The following is a 17749-nucleotide window of genomic DNA, read 5'->3' as shown; positions in this document are numbered from 1 at the left end:
TGTTCCGATTACCTGTGGCCAATTCTCATGGTTTGGTGAAGGTGAAGAAATATCAGTTCATGCCTTTAATGGAATGGCATGAATTGGATTGACCAGCTCTCTTAGCCAATTATATTTCCACTGCAGTTGTGTAGACTTATTTTCAGTTTTATTCAGCATCCAACTCCTAGGAGGCAGAGTAAGGTGATGACTGTGATGGCCCAAGAGAACCTATTATTATAATAGCTAATTTTTACATAGGGCTTAAAGGTTGAAACTCTCAAAAAAAAAAAAAAAAAACTTCCTTTATAAGACGAGGACAGAATGAGATTTGAAGAAAAAAGGAAATGAAACTAATAGAAACTTAGTGCAAAAGACAGCTCCATACTAAGGTTGCCATCCCTACAATATTGACAGGGACAGACCAAAAGCTAACCATACCTGCCATACCCTAACCTCAAAGTGTATATATCAATGGCAACAATTTTCATAGGTACCACTTTCCTAAATTTGGGAGAGAGCAAGAATTGATCTAATATTCAATTTTTGGTTCTTCTACACATCTAGATTTCAGGAGAGCAGGATGTGGTAATAAAAATCGTCTATATTGGATTGAGCAAGGGACTTGAGAATTCAGTTGAGATTGCATTTTCTTCTTTACTTTTTTTGTTTGTTACCAATAAAATAGCTAATCCTTCCATTCAGAGTGTCTATCAGAAAAATCCTAACATGATATTCAGAAGATTTGTTGTTGTTGTTTTCAAAGTCATGTAATTTTATGTATTTTTTCTTTTTTTAATAAGATAAGAGCACACTGTAGTATAAGAATTAGGAATTTGCTTATTAAATATGTGTACAGCTAAATGTGCATCTTACTAATACTGATTTGTGAACTACAATTTAAAAATTTCTTTAAATTGTTCTTTTAGATTCTTAATCATTCTTTTATGGAATCAGAAATTTTGTTCTATTTAGTCCAGGGATTCTTAATTTTTTTTTTTTTGGCATCATAGCCCTCTTTGAGAGTGTGGAGAAACTAGATTTCTTTTCAGAATAATATTTTAAAGTACCAAAAATGTGTGGTATTACAAAGGAAACCAATTATGTTGAGCTATAGTTATCAAAAACTTTTAAAAATAAGTTCTTGGACTCCAGGTTAAAAAATGTTTAATATAGTTCAATACCCTAATTTTATAGATGTGGAGACTGAGGCCATAGAGATTAAATGACTCCTCTAGGATTTTCAGTTAATTATTGATAGAACCAAGACTAGAACACAGATGTCCTGACTCTCAGACCAAAGGTTGAACTTCTTTGGTTTTAAAGTTGTCTACATATCATTCTAGGATTGATTTTTATTTTAAGGTTAAATAATTGATGTAAATCTAGTACCAGAGAGGGAAACACTTTAAGGTTGGGTTTAGAAAATGTTTCCATTTTATTTAAAAAACCTTACAGAGATTGAGACATTGACAAGGCTTTCCCCATACATCATCCTAAAGTAGCCATTGGCTTTTTACAAAGACTTTTAAATTACTTATGTCAGGGCATTATCCTTATTGATGGAAATTTTTAATGTAAGATGGTGAAGGATGGACTGCTAATCCTGGCCCCTAAAGTAATAGATTTAGATACTTGTGGTTTGTGTTAATACACTAGTTGTTAATATTTAATGCTTTTTTGTCTTCCATTTCAGCCCGTCTCTGCCTGCCCTTGATTGGCAGCTGCCATCTCACTCAGGACCTTATGAACTTAGGATTGAAGTACAGCCCAAATCCCACCACAGAGCTCATTATGAAACTGAAGGAAGTCGAGGGGCTGTGAAGGCATCTGCAGGAGGACACCCTATTGTGCAGGTATAAGTATTTTTCAAGACAGAAAGGTTTGTTTGTTCTGACATACCACCTGAAATTTATACTTTTTGGTAGTCCATATCCTATCTTTGGAAAGAAAAGAAGTGCAGCTCTTCCTTCTTTATATTTTTTTCCTCAGCTCCTTTCCTCCCTGCTTCCTTTGCCTCCTCTTGCTCTCTTTTCCCTTTTCTCCCCTTTTCCTCCTTCCATATTTCCTTCCTTCCACACTGATCCACTCATAAGAAGATAGGTGGTTTGGGTTGTCTTTTTTTTTTTTTTAAGTATTCTAAATGCTGGCTTTCTCTTTAATATATTTAGCAAAGAGTTTGTAATATTTCTTTCCAGGATCTTTATGGGGTCCCTATAGCTGTTGAACCAAAGTTAATGCCTAAAAAAACCAAACATGCTAAATTTGGAGCCAGGTTTCTGCTTCTGAGAAGTAGGCAATGTTGGGAAGATAGATTGCTGTCTAAGATAATATCATCCTTATGAGAAATTCAGGGCACTGACAACCTTTCTTAGTTTGTCCATCCCTATACATTTTCTATTACTCATGGCTCCCTTATAAATTATAAACAAATGATATCAAAAACTTTTTTTAAAAAGTCAAACCATTGAGTTTAGAAGATGAACAGTACAAAAAAGGCAGAAGATGCTTTATATCAACCTGGGAATTTTTCTAACTTTCCAGACGGTGGCAGTATGTATCACTGAGGGAGAGTGGAGAAAGTGGTCTTTTTCTTTTATCTTCTGAGCTGCTTTCAACGGATTTGAGGGGTTCCCATGGTGCTGTTTACATTGTTACTGTGCTTTAGGATAGAGAAAAAAAGAATGAAAAGAAAGCAAAGTTAGCCTGATAATATGATGATTTTTTTTTAATTTTCAAGTGACATCTTCAGTGACTAAATTTTAATATTTGTCAGGATTATGTTGAGTACTTTGGCTATATCTCATTTACATTTTGGCTACAATCTAAGCCAAAGTTTTCTGGTTTTGTTTTTTGGGGGCAGTTAGGTGGTGCAGTGATTGGTCTGGAATCAGGAAGACTCATCTTCCCAAGTTCAAATCTTGTCCCAAACACAAGCAATGTAGCACAGGGTAAGTCACTTTACGCTGTTTGCCTCATTTTCCTCATCTATAAAATAAGCTGGCAAAGGAAATGGCAAACCACCTCAATATCTGTGCCAAGAAAACCCCAAACAGGATCAGGAAAGTTGGACATGATTGAAATGACTGAATAAAAGCCAAAGTTTAAAGTAGTGAAAGTCAAAGTTGGAGCCAGCCTATCTTAGCAAACTTTGGAGCAGTCACTTAAAGCTTATTGGAATTCAGTTTTCTCATCTCTAAATAATAGCTAAGCTAATTTTTAATTCTATGATTCTATGATCACAGCCCAGTCTATAAACCATGGTCAGGCAAGTTTCAAAAAACAAACCATAGTTATCCTTTCAGTCCTATATCAGTCTTAAATATGAAACTTTCCTGTGTCCTACCTTGTAGCTGATAACACAGAATTAGTATAGAAAAGAACTGAGGATGACAGTACACTATTTAGTGGACAATGGCAAACCTATGAATCTTCACTTGAGGTTAAACATTATTCAGGCTTCATCTGTATTTGCCCAGTGATTTAAATAATCCTCCATTCAATTAGGGATTAGAGAAACTTTTGTTTATTTGATCCAATTAAGGACCACATATAAAAAGGAAACTATTGATTCTATATGCCACATAAAAATAATAATATCTAGCATTATTTTAATATTTGCAAAGCACTTCAAAAATATGATTTCATTTTATCTTCAAAACAACCCTAGGAGGTAGGTACTCTTAATATCTACATCTTATAGATGAGGAAACTAAAGCAGATATAGGTCAAATAAAGATCCCACAGTTAGTAAATATTGGAGGCCACATCTGAACTCCATATTTAGCCCAGTACCTGGCATATAATAAGTACTTAATAAATATTTACTGACTGACTTTGGGTTCAGCACTGCCCATTGAACTATCAAGCTACCTTTATAAATATGCATATATATGTATATACACGTACATCTCATAATAATGTAAAATATGGTTTTTTCAATGTTATTAAATTTTTTTTGTAAATCAGTTATGTTCATTTTTTTTTTTTTTTTAAAGTTTCCCATTTCTCCCTCCAATTTCTCTTAAATAAAAGATGTAAAGGGCTAGAACTGGGCAAATGCACTTGGATAATGGAGCACGTGAGACTAATTGCCAATTGGATGGTTCCCTATTAACTTGTTTGAAGGTTGACCCTCCCCAGCTGTTCTGTGCTGACTTGATTGGTGGAACAAAGAGGGGGAAGTGACGTGTGTGGGAGGAGTAGGAGGAGGGAGAGGAAATTGAGATGCTGAAGCTGAATCAGTCACTCATGGCATTTGAGGGAGGAAGGTGTGTGTGAGATTGCTAGACCTAACCCCCTGACCTTGACCATAAAAGATCAAGAATAAAGTCGTTTGGTGATCCTGACTCCAGCTGATTTCTGGGAAGACAAGAGTTCCAGCAAAAAGAAATAGAAGAATCTCTTTGACTACAGGCTAGATAACCATTTGTTTAGAATAATGTAAAAAGGATTCCCGCTCAGCTACAAACCTGAGCTCTGAAGGTCCTCCAATTTGGTAATTCTATGAGTGTGTGAGTCTGTGTTGCTTTCTCTTTTATGAAGAGGCTGGAAGGAGTAGGCAGTTTATTTTCCTCACTGCTTTGTGTATGACAAATGCCACATGGTCTTGTTATCATTCAGAATAATAAACATGGTCAAGTTGGTGAGTAAATTCTAAGTGAAGAGAGGAGCACAGAGGGAACAGTCAGAAAGCAGAGGTCTATGTAAAAGGAGCCCAAGGTTCCTGAGCCAAATTCTACCCTCAGATGAATGTCTGCAGCTCATGTTGACTTTAGTACTTTTCCTGCATACATCTGAGGGTAGAATTTGGCTCTTTTAATGGTGACTCAGTGTGGCATTTCCCCACCTCATAAACATTTTGAAAAAAAAAAAAAAAAAAAAAAAAAAAAAAAAAAAAAAAAAAAAAGGTTTACTTTGCTTCAGGATTAGGACATTGAGGATGAGGTCTTTAACCAGTAAGCTTCATTGGTAGCAAGGAAACAGACAAAACATTTACCTTCTGTTACTACTTTTTACCTTGAGAAAGTTAAATTAAAAAAAAAAAAAAACCAGATAAGTTCTTGAGGAATTAGCTTTTCCTTTTTGCCACAGGTTTTACCTAAAACTTTGAAAGGTATTTTTTTTTTTAAATGGTAAGTCACTAACTTTCAAAGACTACATTAGAGGACAGAATCTTTTCATCTGGCCTATAGCTTCAGGTTGTGCAGAATACATACAGTGTTTCTTTTCTTTGCCCCCAATCATGAAACTAGTCTTCCCAACCCTGTTATTTGGAAAATCATACAAGTTGGAAAGGGCCCTCAGCAGGGCTTACAGTATTTGTGTATTGTTCCATTGAAATAAATGAAGAGGGAAGGAAGGCCACAAGAAAAAAATAGTTGGTTTTAAATGCCAAAAATCAGTGAAATGGAGTCAGAAGGAAGTATGCTGAAAAGCTAAGCACTTTAGTTGAACATATGTGAATGATATTAAAGTGATACTTGTAGCCACACATTTGATGCCAATTAATACCTCCTCAGGTCTCTGTATGATGTGAGGAGATGTCGATGGAGGGACATTAGTGCATCATGGCCAGTCTGACATTTCAAGTTTCCATCTTGGTAGGTGGAAAAAGTGGTAAAAATGCCAGCATTTTAGTTAGCCTAAATAACTACAGATATTTCCCTCCTCTATCCTGCTTCAGTTTTTAGTGAATGAAAGAATGCTATTGCTGAGTGGAAAAGAAAGTACACTGAGAAAGGAAAGAAGACTCAGAAAGAAGAGAAATGAAAGTGAAGTTATGTTACTACAGAAAAACTGTTTTCAGTAAAAGTTGAGGACATAGATTTATTGTAGTTTTTCTTAGGAAGGTATAAAAGCCATGCAGATCATGGAAATAGGTTGCATATATTTAGCACCTTTCTTTCTAGAAATTCAAAACTTTTAGGTATCATTAGTCTTGTCACAATATTTCACTAAGAATGTAGTGGTTATCATTACTACATTGAGACAGCTCAGTGTTATTATTCAGTTGTTTTTCAGTCACATCCAACCCTTTTTAACCCCATTTGAGTGCTTCTTGGTAGAGATACTAAAGTGGTTTGCCATTTCTTTCTCTAGCTTATTTTACAGATGAGGAAACTAAGGCAGAATAAAGTGATTTTTTTAAGATCACACAGCTATTTTCTGAGCCCAGACTTGAATTTTGGGAAGATGGGTTTTCCAGATTCCAATTTCAGCATATAGTTCCATGTAGTAGTGGAATAAAGCATAGGCTTCAGAGTCACAGATCTTAACTTCACCTCCCAGTTCTATCATTTACTGTGTGACCTTAATTCACTTTGCTTCCTTAGACTTCAGTTGTATTACATGGTTCCAGCTCTTTTGGTCTTTCTTGATTAATAGAGGGTGAGTAACTTGTTTAAAACCTTTATGAGTTAATAGAAATAAAATCTGTTGGGAACACAATATGTAACTTTGCTTTACCTCTGGTAGACCTTTTCTTCTCTTCTTCTGAGAGGATAATGGTGATTCAAGGAGACTGAGTTGCTGTTCTCTGACCTCTCCACTAAGAGGCCATAGCATTGTCTGACCTCTCTCCTCTTCCCCATGCCTCCAATTTATTTTCCTAGTCCACAAGCAACACCTGTGTCAGTAAAGGCTGCTTTGCAACGCCTTCAGATGTTTACAGCTGTGGAGGCTCTTGGAGAATTGACTTGCCCCTTACAGTGCACTTAGGCATAGTCCTTAACAAAAAACTACAGGAAACAATACTTTATTTTTTCAGGAGTAACTTAAAACTTGAATAGATTTTCCTGTTCTTCCTTTAATATGGTTATCTCCTTAAAGGATAATGCCCAGTGAAGATCAGTGGTATGACAAATACTCAATCAAATCTACCTTTGTGTTTTACTAGTTTCTGGTTAGTAAGCATAGTTTCATATAGAATTCCATCTAGATGTTAGATGTATGCTTTGTGGATTAGCCTCGTGGATTGGAATAAGTAGAGTGAGGGAGAAAGGTTGAATAGGAGGAAGTTAGACTATGACTCCTGGTGTTGTGCAGGATAATTAGAGAAGAATGAAGGAGACTAGAGCTGAAGAGCTTCATCTATACCCAGAGTGTCCCAAAAGTCTTAGAATAGTTTTTGTATTTTAATCTCTTTGTCTTTCTGTCTTGGTCTCTGTGTCTCTCTTTTCATATATGTCTATACATATATATGAATACACATTTCGGAATTGTTCAGCTGTGCCTACTTGTGTCTAACTAGCATGATCTCATGGACAACATCCTTGGGGTTTTCTTGGCAAAGATACTACAGTAATTACTATTCTCCAGTGTGTCTCCATTTTATAGATGAGAAACTGAGGCAAATAGAGGTTGAGTGATTTATGCAGAGTCACATGGCTTATGAATGTCTGAGGACAGATTTAAATTCAATCTTTCTGACTCCAGACTTGGTGTTTTGTCTACTATATCACCTGACTTCCCTTACACACACACACACACACACACACACACACACACACACACACACACATCTGTTTAATAATGGTGGAGGTGAGCTGTGAATAGTAATGGACAAGCTTCCTTAGTTTCCTGGTCCTGCCTTACTCTTCCTTCCTCTCTCTCCTGTCCCTAATTTTCTTCTTTTGAAGATCTGTGAAGGTTCTATGTCAATGAGCCATTTTATGAATGCCAGACTTGGAATCAAGAATTCAAATCTGATCTCAGACTAGCTGCACAAACCAGTCTCTTTCAGTCTTAGTTTCTTCATATGTAAAATGAAGAAAATAAAAGCATCTATCTCCTAGGGCTGTTGTGAAGATAAACTGAAGTAATATTTATAAATTGTTTTGAAAACATTAAAGCACAACACAAGTACTAGCTATCAATTTACAATTTTTACTCAGTAAAGTCAACTTGGCATTCTCCTTTCATGCTCAACATGTGTCTAGTCTATACACAAAATTCACTCTCAGGACCTCCCTGGTGTGTGAGTGAGGTTTGAATGGATCCTAGATGATGTGCATGAGGTTATAACTATACAGATCAAGGCTCTTATCAAGGGAATGACTGGAGCCACAGAATTCAGAACAACCAATTAGTGGTGATGCCTGCCCCCCCCAAAAAAAAAAAAAAACTGATTAAAAAAACCTTTTAACCTTTTTTTGGTGAGATGATTTGGGAGACATTGTAGTTACAATGGAAAGAAAATTCTGATTCAGGTCAGAGGACCGGAGTTCAAAAAATAGTTCTTTATGTATGTTTTGTCTTTATTGTTTATAAGTATGACTAAAGGTAAATTTCTCATCCTCTCTAGCCCTCAAATTTTTTATTTGTAAGATGAGAGAATTGTACTAGATAGCCTCTAAGCTATCTACCAGTTCTAAATTTCTGATCCTTTTTTTTCTTCTCTGATTTAGGGCAAGGGTGAGATAGCTATATAGACTGAATGTTCTTATGTTGAAATGTTTAGAACTAGCTTATTTTTGTGGGAGTGGGAATTGGATGAGGGGATTTTTGAATTGGAATATTGGATGAGGAATCTGAAGACTGGTTTCAAACTCTGCTATTATCACTAATTGTCTGAACTTGAAAACTCACTTAACTCTTCCCAAAGCTCAGTTGTTGTTGGTTTTTTGTTTTTGTTTTTGTTTTTGTTTTTAAATTGGGAGAATGTTATCTACTGTGTCCTCAACACTGGGTTGTTGAAACAACCAAGGGAAATAATGTCTGTATACATTTTATCATCTTAAAATTGCTATATAAATATCAGTTAATGGTGTTATTAACTGCCTTATCAGGCTGTTGTGAGACTCATAGAAGATAATGTATTCAAAATGTTTTCTAAATAAAATGCACTAATGAAATGTCACTAGTCATTCTTTTTGTATGAGTGAAAAAAATGAGAACTTTATTAAAAGTTATTTATTAAAATGTGGAACTTGTCTCTTAGTTCCTGAGGATCGCAGATAAATTTAAGCTCCAGTTATTTAGTCCTAACCTGCACATGTTCTCCTCTGCTCCCTTTTCCAACACTCTGAGTCTGTATATTTATCTGAAGTAGTAATTCTCAAACGTTTTTCCCTTCATTCTCCTAATCAGATATAACTCTTCTATCACTCAGCAAACCATAGTATGCTTCTTGGTATGGTTTTAAAAATGAAGTATTTGTCAAAAATTATGAATTTTTCAGAAATATAAATAATTTTTCCTTAAAATTTTTGAAATGAAAGATTAAGACATGAGAAAGAAATATGTTAAAGCAGTAACATCATCTATTGACTAATATTCTTGAAGATGAAGCAAAATTCAGGTTTCCTTGTAATCAAAATTATTTATGAGTAATATAAAAAATTTCATAATATAAAAGAAATATGCATTTGAAGTAAGTAAGAAAGAATAGAGGTTTTAAAAGTTTTATTTTCAAGATAGTGGACTAGAGAGTTGTCTAAAAATAGACCTTGCATGTAATTATAAAACACACAAAAATAGAAAAGTCCCTGTCTTTGGCGTAACTCAATAACCACAAAGTTTTATCCTGTGTTGAGTTATTTTAGCATATCCTTTAACACCAGTAGATTCTGATACCCTAACCTTATCCTTACTTCTCAAAAGCATTACTGTAACATTAGACTGCAAAAAGAAGAGACCACAGATTAATTTGATAAGGGCATGACGAACTCCCTTTAGCCATCAATATTACAATTAGGAGATGAGAATTGTAGGCAGTTAACTCATACAATGGAAGCAAGAAGATCCATCTTCCTGAGTTCAAATGTGGCCTCAAATACTTACTAGCTGTGTGACACTGGGCAAGTCACTTCACTCTGCTTGCTTCAGTTTCCTCATCTATAAAATAAGCTGGAGAAGGAAATGACAAACCACTCCAGTATCTTTGCTAAGAAGAGTTGGATATGACTGAATAACAAGATGAGAATTGTATTGCCTGTTTTTTTAAATGGTGAGTCTTTGACCACTGGAATGACAATTTTGTATAAGACTAATGAATGAACTCATTCATACTCATATGTGGTATATACCCAGAGCTTTCATATGTAAATTCCTATATTCATTCAATCATACTTGCCATTCATCTTGATAATTTTTCTAGAAAAAGAAACAAACAAAAAAACCTCAAGACTATTCAGTCCTTCAGCATGAAAACCCTAAGTACATACTCAGAGAGAGAAATGAATTAATGATAAACTAATTTAAGATGAAATATAGTGATGCCATATAAATATAGTGGTATAGTATATAGAGCTCCAGACCTAGAGTCAAGAAGACTTAAATTCAAATCCAGTCTCAGATTCTTACTAGCTGTATGACCCTGGGCTTAATCTCTGTCTGCCTCAGTTTCCTCATGTGCAAGATAATTATATATTCCGGCCTCACAGGGTTGTTATGAGGAACAAATGAGGTAATTAAATGTAAGGCTCTTAGTGCTATGCCTGGAACATGCTGAATGCTATATAAATGTTAGCTAGTATATTTATTTTATTATTAATCACTTTTCAAATGTCACTCCAGCAAACAGATGTAAACCCAACATCTGATTTTCTTTTTGCTTATGATTGACAAAGTAGTGAATAATAGACCTGGAAGGTATCTTAAAACATTCTTGAACCCAAAATCTTTGTTTTGCCATCAAGGACCAGAGAAGTAATACAACTTGGTTAAGAATGTCAATTAGTTAAAAATATAAGAACAGAACTCAGATCTCCTCAGTCTCAGTGTTCTCTGGGGTGTGTGTGTGTATATGTGTGTGTGTGTGTATGTTTGGAGGGGGAATGCAGAATAGGGAGATAGAGGGAAGTGTGTTTCATTGAGTGTTCTTGGGGATTTTCATTAGTTTTTTCAGTTACTCAAGAGTTTGGCTGTTATTTATTTATTTATTTTTGACTTTCTAGTGCTTAACACAATACCTGGAACATAACAAATGTTGAAAAAATGCTTATTGATTTTTTCTTTTAAGGATCTTTAATTTTTTTTGGCAGTCACTGTTTAAATTGTTGTATTTGCTTTGCTCTAGTGTCATTCATATAAATCTTTCCATTTCTCAGCATTCCTTATATTCATAAATTCATACTAAATAATAATGTTTTGTGCTATTTTTGTACCACAATTTTTTCAGTTATTCCCCAATTAATGGATACCAATTTTGTTTCTCGTTCTGTGCCAGTAGTTCTATTCTTGATGAAATTATTATCTTTCTTTGCAACCTCTTTTCATCACCATCCCCTTGCTTGAAGTATTAATAGTCAAACCACCCTTTCATACAGATGGAAATACCATCCTCCTCAGGTTGGAGAATATAAAGAATTGGCAAACATCTGCTAGTGGAGTTGCAGTTCATCATTACAGTCCACACAACCACTCAACAGCCCAGACTGTGAGCCCAATTTTATAGCCTCATTTTAAGATGGCTATACTTTAAAAAATAGATGTTTTTCACACTTCTTATTTCCAAAATTAAAGGTTGTTTGAAAGGATAAAAAGGATGATAAAACAGAAAAGTAAAATGATTTGGCAGCTGTTTGTTGGCAGCTATCAAAATAAAATACGAGGAGACTATAGAAAGTTTATTGTAAAAGTTACTTGGGATGGGGTTGGACTTTAATTTTTAAAGTTCATTGGGCCTTTTTCTGTCATTGCTTAAATTATTGTGTCATAATTCTCAATCAATCCATTAATTATCAAATATTTATTAAGTACCTACTTTGCAAAGATAAGGATACAAAGATAAAAAGATAAGTTACCTTGAGATTAAATGTTGCTGTATTAGTCCAATAGTTCTTAATCTTCTTTTGAGTCATTGACCCCTTTGGTAGTCTGGTGAAACCTATTGACCCCTTTCCAGAATAATGTTTTTAAATCGATAAAATAAAATACATAGATTTAAAAGGAAACTAATTATATCTGTTTATCTCTCTCTATCTACACATATTGGCATATCTAGGTAATATTTATATCTTGATATTATCTATAGATGTTTATAGATAGATTAATAGATAGCAAACTCATCAACCTTGGATTAAGAATTCCTGCCTCAGTAAATTCTTTCCCCTAAAAGTATCTTTTGGAGTTCAGGTTGCTGATGGCAATTTTTGGGCTTTTGAAGACATCTTCTCTCCAGCTTCACTTTAGAAAGGAGAATAGCATAAAAATTGTCTGTGACAATTTTCCTAGAGATAATGGTTAACCAGATATAAAAATCAGTTTGGAGGCATTTATCCTCTCAAACAATCATATGATCTAACTAGTTATTCCCATTTTTCCTCCAGTGTTTTAAAGGCAATTTTATATTGCATAATGAAATTCAGTATCAAGAAGGTAAATTTAATTTATCTTAAAAATACACAATTTACACTATTATTTGTAGAACATCAGTCAAATGAGTAATTGGAGTTTTTTTTTTTTTAATGAGGCAATCATTCTAAATAGATCTTTGCTGTGGTTTACCTGTCTTATAATTTAAACAATGGTTTCTAGAAATCCTCTCTTACGTCATCATGCCCCAAATTTTGATTCTCCTACAATGTTAATCAGTATGCCACTTTCTTGGCTGTCTGTCCTTTTGTCTAAATCATTTTCCAGCTATCTGGCTTTCTGTGCATCTGCCTATTTCCCTGGATGGATGGTTAGATGAATGGATAGCTATTTCTGTGTCTTATTTTCTATCTCTCTCCAATCCCCAATTACATATCTTATTTGGTTGCTAGTAGATATGGTGTTCTGTGGTTTAATGACAGATGCAAATCAAGAAGATGTCAGGTTTTCATTCATGTTATCTATTCTGACATCTTCTTGATTTGCATCTGTTATTAAAGGGATTTTACAAATGGCCACAAAATAATCCACAGAACACCATATCTACTAGCAAAACCCGTGAAAGATTTTAGGAATCACAAGGTGTCTTTGGACCACACTTTGAACTGCTGTTGTACAGTTTGGTTAGCATTTTTCATGATCCTAATTGGATACAAAAGAAAATTTTGAAGAAAGAATTGGACTTATCTTTTTAAGCTTTGTCATCTCTTTTTTCTGTCTGTACCTATTTTAAAATTTTGTTTTAGTCCTATTATCACCTTTATTATGTGATTTCATTTTGACACACTTTAAAAAATAACAATCTGTTCCTTTTGATTTGTATATTCTTAATATTATCATTGTCTCTGATCTCTGATGAAAGTTTTCTATTCCTGACGTGCTTTCTGGGCAGCATAGCATACTCTGATTTATGATAACTATGCACAGAGAATGCAACATCTTTGCGCTGAGTGGAAACTGATGGTCATAAGGGACCATTTTAGAACAGTTATCCTTATTTTCCCATTCAGCTGAATGCTCATCATTGCAGGACATCTTTTGATTTGTCTTCTTGTCTACTTAGAGTAAAAGCACTGTGGGTTTGCTGTTTTAATTCCCACCTCCCTTTTTTTTCCTCAATAATGATCAAAGATTTTTGTGGCAAGTCTCCTTTACCATTCCTGTAGGTGAAGGAAAGGAAAAGAGAACATTGCATCAAGTTACTCTTGTAGAGGATATTCTTAAAATATCTTTTTGAGTGTTAGGATAGTTTTAGCTTACTTCACTGATTCCATTCTAATGCTGAGATTTTAAAGTTAGTAAATTTGGCAACAAATATTTACTGTGAACTCGATATCTATCAGTTACTGAATATACAAAGAAAGGTCAAGGGGAAAAACAAGTTCCTACCCTCAAATGGACCTTAAAGCCCATTTACTTCAAGGCCCAGAGCTTGAAGAAACAACATAAGAAACAATAAGGTTATAACAAATTAAATTTTTTTTCTTCATGAATTTGATAAGCTTCAGTGAGTGTGAGCATTTCAATATACAAAGAAGGACCAAAAACTAATTATTTTCCATTTAATCTTTCCTTCCAGTCTTTACCTTTTGACTAAGATCATGTAAGATCATTTTCCTTCCTTACACTCTGGACTGATTTTTTTATACTTATGTTACTTTTCTCCACCTTACATTTCATTGCCATGTTGCTTTAACCACTTTTATATAAGACTTTTATTAGTGACTATTAGAAAACACAAATATAAAAGCCTGTTGCATGAAGAATCAGGAAATATGTAAAAATAAAAGACAGATGAGAAACAAAACAATCATTTGGGGTGAAGGGAGACACAGAAATAATGTTGAAGTTAAATGAAGGATTCCAATATAACACTCTGGTTTAGAAGGAGCTAATTTTCAGTGAGTTTAAAAGTGTATATATATATATATATATATATATATATATATATATATATATATCCCACCAATATTTATTTTTCTTTTAAAAATCTCATTTCTTATCTGGTTTTGAACTATGCAAATGTGAGGGAATATAGAAGAGAGATGACCTCTGGCTGTTTAAAAATGTATTCATCCATAATATGAAGACTCTATGGATATGTATCCTGGAAAAGGAAAGACTCTGGAGGAATAGGCTAGTAAACTTCCTATACATGAAGGGATATTACATGAACATGGAAATGGATTTGTAAGTTTGATCCTAGAGGAGAGCAGAACCAGGAGATGCAAAGAAGGTATTTATTTAGACTTTATGTGAGCAAAAATTTTCTAACAACTAAGGCTAATTGTTAGAAATGGAGTGGACTGCCTCAAGAGGTGGCAGGATCCCCAGCCTGTAAGATTTTCAAGAGGTCAGATAGATGCTTGCTCTGGTACCTAATGGAGATGTCTTTTATTTGTGAGTTGCTTGAGATAGTCTGTTGAGGTGCCTTTCAACTCTCATATTCTATGTTTTGGCTACTTTTTTTGTACACAATATACAATCATAGATCATTAGAATTAGTAAGGAGTCTTGAAATTAACCTAGTCTAGACTTACAGTTTTTAAGACTGGGAAACAATCTTAGAGAGGTGGACTGACACGGCTAGTTAGAGGCAGAATTGAGACTACAGCTATCCCATCCACAAAAGGTGTCCTGCAATACAACATCCCAAAGAACTAGAAAATTCTTGTAAAATTTTTTTGATTTTTACTTCATACCAGAGAAGAAGTCTGATTTTTTTCTTTTTCTTTTATGGGGTATTTACAGTACTTTATTGTAAAATTTGGTTTAAGTATTTGGTCATAAGGTATATTTTTACAACACTGTACATATATTTCTGAGTTTCTAAACTTTTTCTATATCATCTGCTTCTTTCACATATCACCTGTAGATTCCACAAAACTCCCCTAAAATTCCCATTTAATTTCTTATGCAGATCCACTATATATGATGGATATATATTTCTCCCATGATGGGGAAAATTGTGATGTAGAAGAGACTTTAGCTTTCCTGCTTGCTGGTTTAATACTCTTCCTGTTTTACCGAGGATGATCTGATGACAATTCTTCAAATGAAAAGGAAATAGCAGGATTAGCTACTTTCTATATGAATTTTTAAATATTGTTTCTAACAAATTGTCTCTATACTTCCAAAAAATACCCTTTATAATTTGATTGGAATAAGATGGTTTTCAGATCCAAAGGCAAACAAAATAAAATCTCCTTTTATGGGCAACTCCAAAAAAAGAAAGAAAAAGAAAAAGAAAAACTCTGAGGAGACTACATTCTATGGCTTTAAGTTATATCTGTAAAACATCAAAGCTTCCCCCCTCTCCCCAACCAAATTAACTCTGAAGCAAACCTCTTCTATTGGGTACCTGAATAAACACAACAGTTGGTATCATTTTTAATAATAGAGAGGACTCTATTTAATTCTGACTTTCTGTCTCTGTAGAGCACAGCAGTGCCTGTGAAGGAAAGAAAAGTATTCTATACTCATCCCCTAATTTATCTTCAGTCTGGGCCTACAAAAGCTGCTGGCTAATGCAGCTTGCTAAGCAGCTGTGCTAATGAAATAGTCAAAATGGCATCAATCAGATACCCTGAAAAAATATTATGGACTATTTATTCCTGCTCCATCCTGTTTCTTTTCCTATCCCTTGAAGTGACTTCATTTGGAGGCTTTTTCTCCTGGGTTCTGCTGTTGAATGGCTCCTTTACAGCATTGCAAAAGAGCAGAATTTTAACCGAGTCTTGACCAGAAGTAAGATTGAGCTTAATATTTACCAAGCACCAATATCACATGCAAGTCAGCATCTAGAGAATATAGTGGTCAAGACCCTGGTCTCACATTTAAACACAACATTAAAGTGAAGTGAGTTCCATCAACATTTAATAATAATAATAATAATAAGCTCTCAAAAATAACATTTAAATATTTTCTTATCTTTCTTGCATAGTTGCATTGTAAAAGGTGATCATGCCTTGAAAGTAAGGATTTTAATCTGTGTGGGGAAATTGATTAGTTTGCAATGAGATTGGCAATAGAGATGGCATTAGAACAGAAAATTCAGATTCTGATAAAGTTTTAATATAGGTAAACCAATTATCCTGCCTTTGGTGTAAGGACCAAAGGTAGGTTAGAAAGCCTAGATTGCTATTTTGTGTATCATGTGTATGTAGTACTAGAATAATTTTTATGGTAGCCATTGTTCACATTGGCAGCATGTGCCAAATCTGACAGTGCCTCATCAGATTTCTGTATGCAGTATGATCCCAGAACCTGCATCTTCCTTTCATGGCTCTATAATGAATATTTTTACTGGCCTATGAAAAATTAGGTAGCCTTAGAACAAGGCATTGTACATATTGGGAAATAACTTTTTTTCCCCCCAGACTCTTAAACTTGGCATTTTAAGTAGTGCTGTCATTACAGTTCCTTTTCATTATATGTAGTGCCTTTTTTCCAAGGAACCAAATGTAATTTTAAATAATGTAAGAAATAATTTTGTCAGCAGTATTTTGATACTGTAGACAAATCACAGGATTCTATATATTTATTTAACATCAAATGAGGTGGCTTATTTTACCCACTGAGTTATTCCCATTTTTCTTATGTGATTTGTTATAAATGAATATTGTATCTCTTTCTATTTTGGAATGCTTCCTTAGAAAGGATTATTAAACTGGAATGAAAGCCAGTTAAATAGTTATTACTGAAATAAATTATTATTTGATGGCAAAACTACTTAGTTACAATTAGAAGCCATCCATTTGAGAGTCACAAAAGAGCAGAAACTCTGTTCCAGACCTGTCAGATTACTGCATATTGACATATACCCAAGAGTTGAAATGAAACACGGTTAAAATTAAAATGCAGGCCTAACCAAAAGCCAGATGCTCCATTATAGGCCCTTGCTTGCTTACCTGCCAAATACTGGGTAACCTGCATGAGGCAAGTAATTAATTTTTTATAAGTCTGCCTTGGTAACTAGACATCTGTCCTCTATTCTTAAAGCAACATTTCAAGGCAAATGATTGTTTCCTCCCCTGCACTTCCAATTACATAAAACCTAAAGAATTTTCATAATTTTATACATGCTCTATCTCCACTTCAGCACATGGAACTGGATAGAATATATATTGTTCCTGTCTGTACTGAATTTAACTTTGGTCTTTTCTTTCTAACACCAAATAGAAAATCTAGTATCAGATTACTCAATTGCTCCCTCTAAATATGTTGTTTGGTTTTGTGTCTAGTGTGGATTTATCATTTATCTTTCTCTCTAAAGAGAACCCTGATAGGCCTCTTTTGAATGGCAAAGAGAGAAGGTCCATTGTGCTAGAAAGGAATGTAATTGGCCAGCTCTCTTTTTTGTCAGTATTGCAAAGTGAAAGAAAGTATCCCCATCATGAGTGTTTAAAATAATAATCCAGAAAGAATTATATAATTGGTGGGAATTGGGGTA

At 34.3% G+C, this 17749-nt stretch overlaps 1 protein-coding gene across 5 annotated transcripts in view; it reads left to right on the top strand.

The window, feature by feature from the left end:
• Positions 1-17749, top strand: part of NFATC1 (nuclear factor of activated T cells 1) — a 202702-nt gene that overhangs the window by 60044 nt on the left and 124909 nt on the right. For all 5 annotated transcript variants that reach the window (XM_074273459.1, XM_074273482.1, XM_074273467.1 and 2 more), the window contains exon 3: positions 1676-1835. In XM_074273459.1, coding sequence (XP_074129560.1) covers positions 1676-1835 — 160 coding nt within the window. The remainder of the gene's footprint in view (positions 1-1675; positions 1836-17749) is intronic.

This window comes from Sminthopsis crassicaudata, chromosome 1 (genome assembly GCF_048593235.1).
Source record: "Sminthopsis crassicaudata isolate SCR6 chromosome 1, ASM4859323v1, whole genome shotgun sequence".
In the NCBI taxonomy this organism is placed as follows: domain Eukaryota; kingdom Metazoa; phylum Chordata; class Mammalia; order Dasyuromorphia; family Dasyuridae; genus Sminthopsis; species Sminthopsis crassicaudata.
The sequence above is the reverse complement of the archived record's forward strand: the minus strand, read 5'-3'. Positions and strand labels throughout refer to the sequence as shown.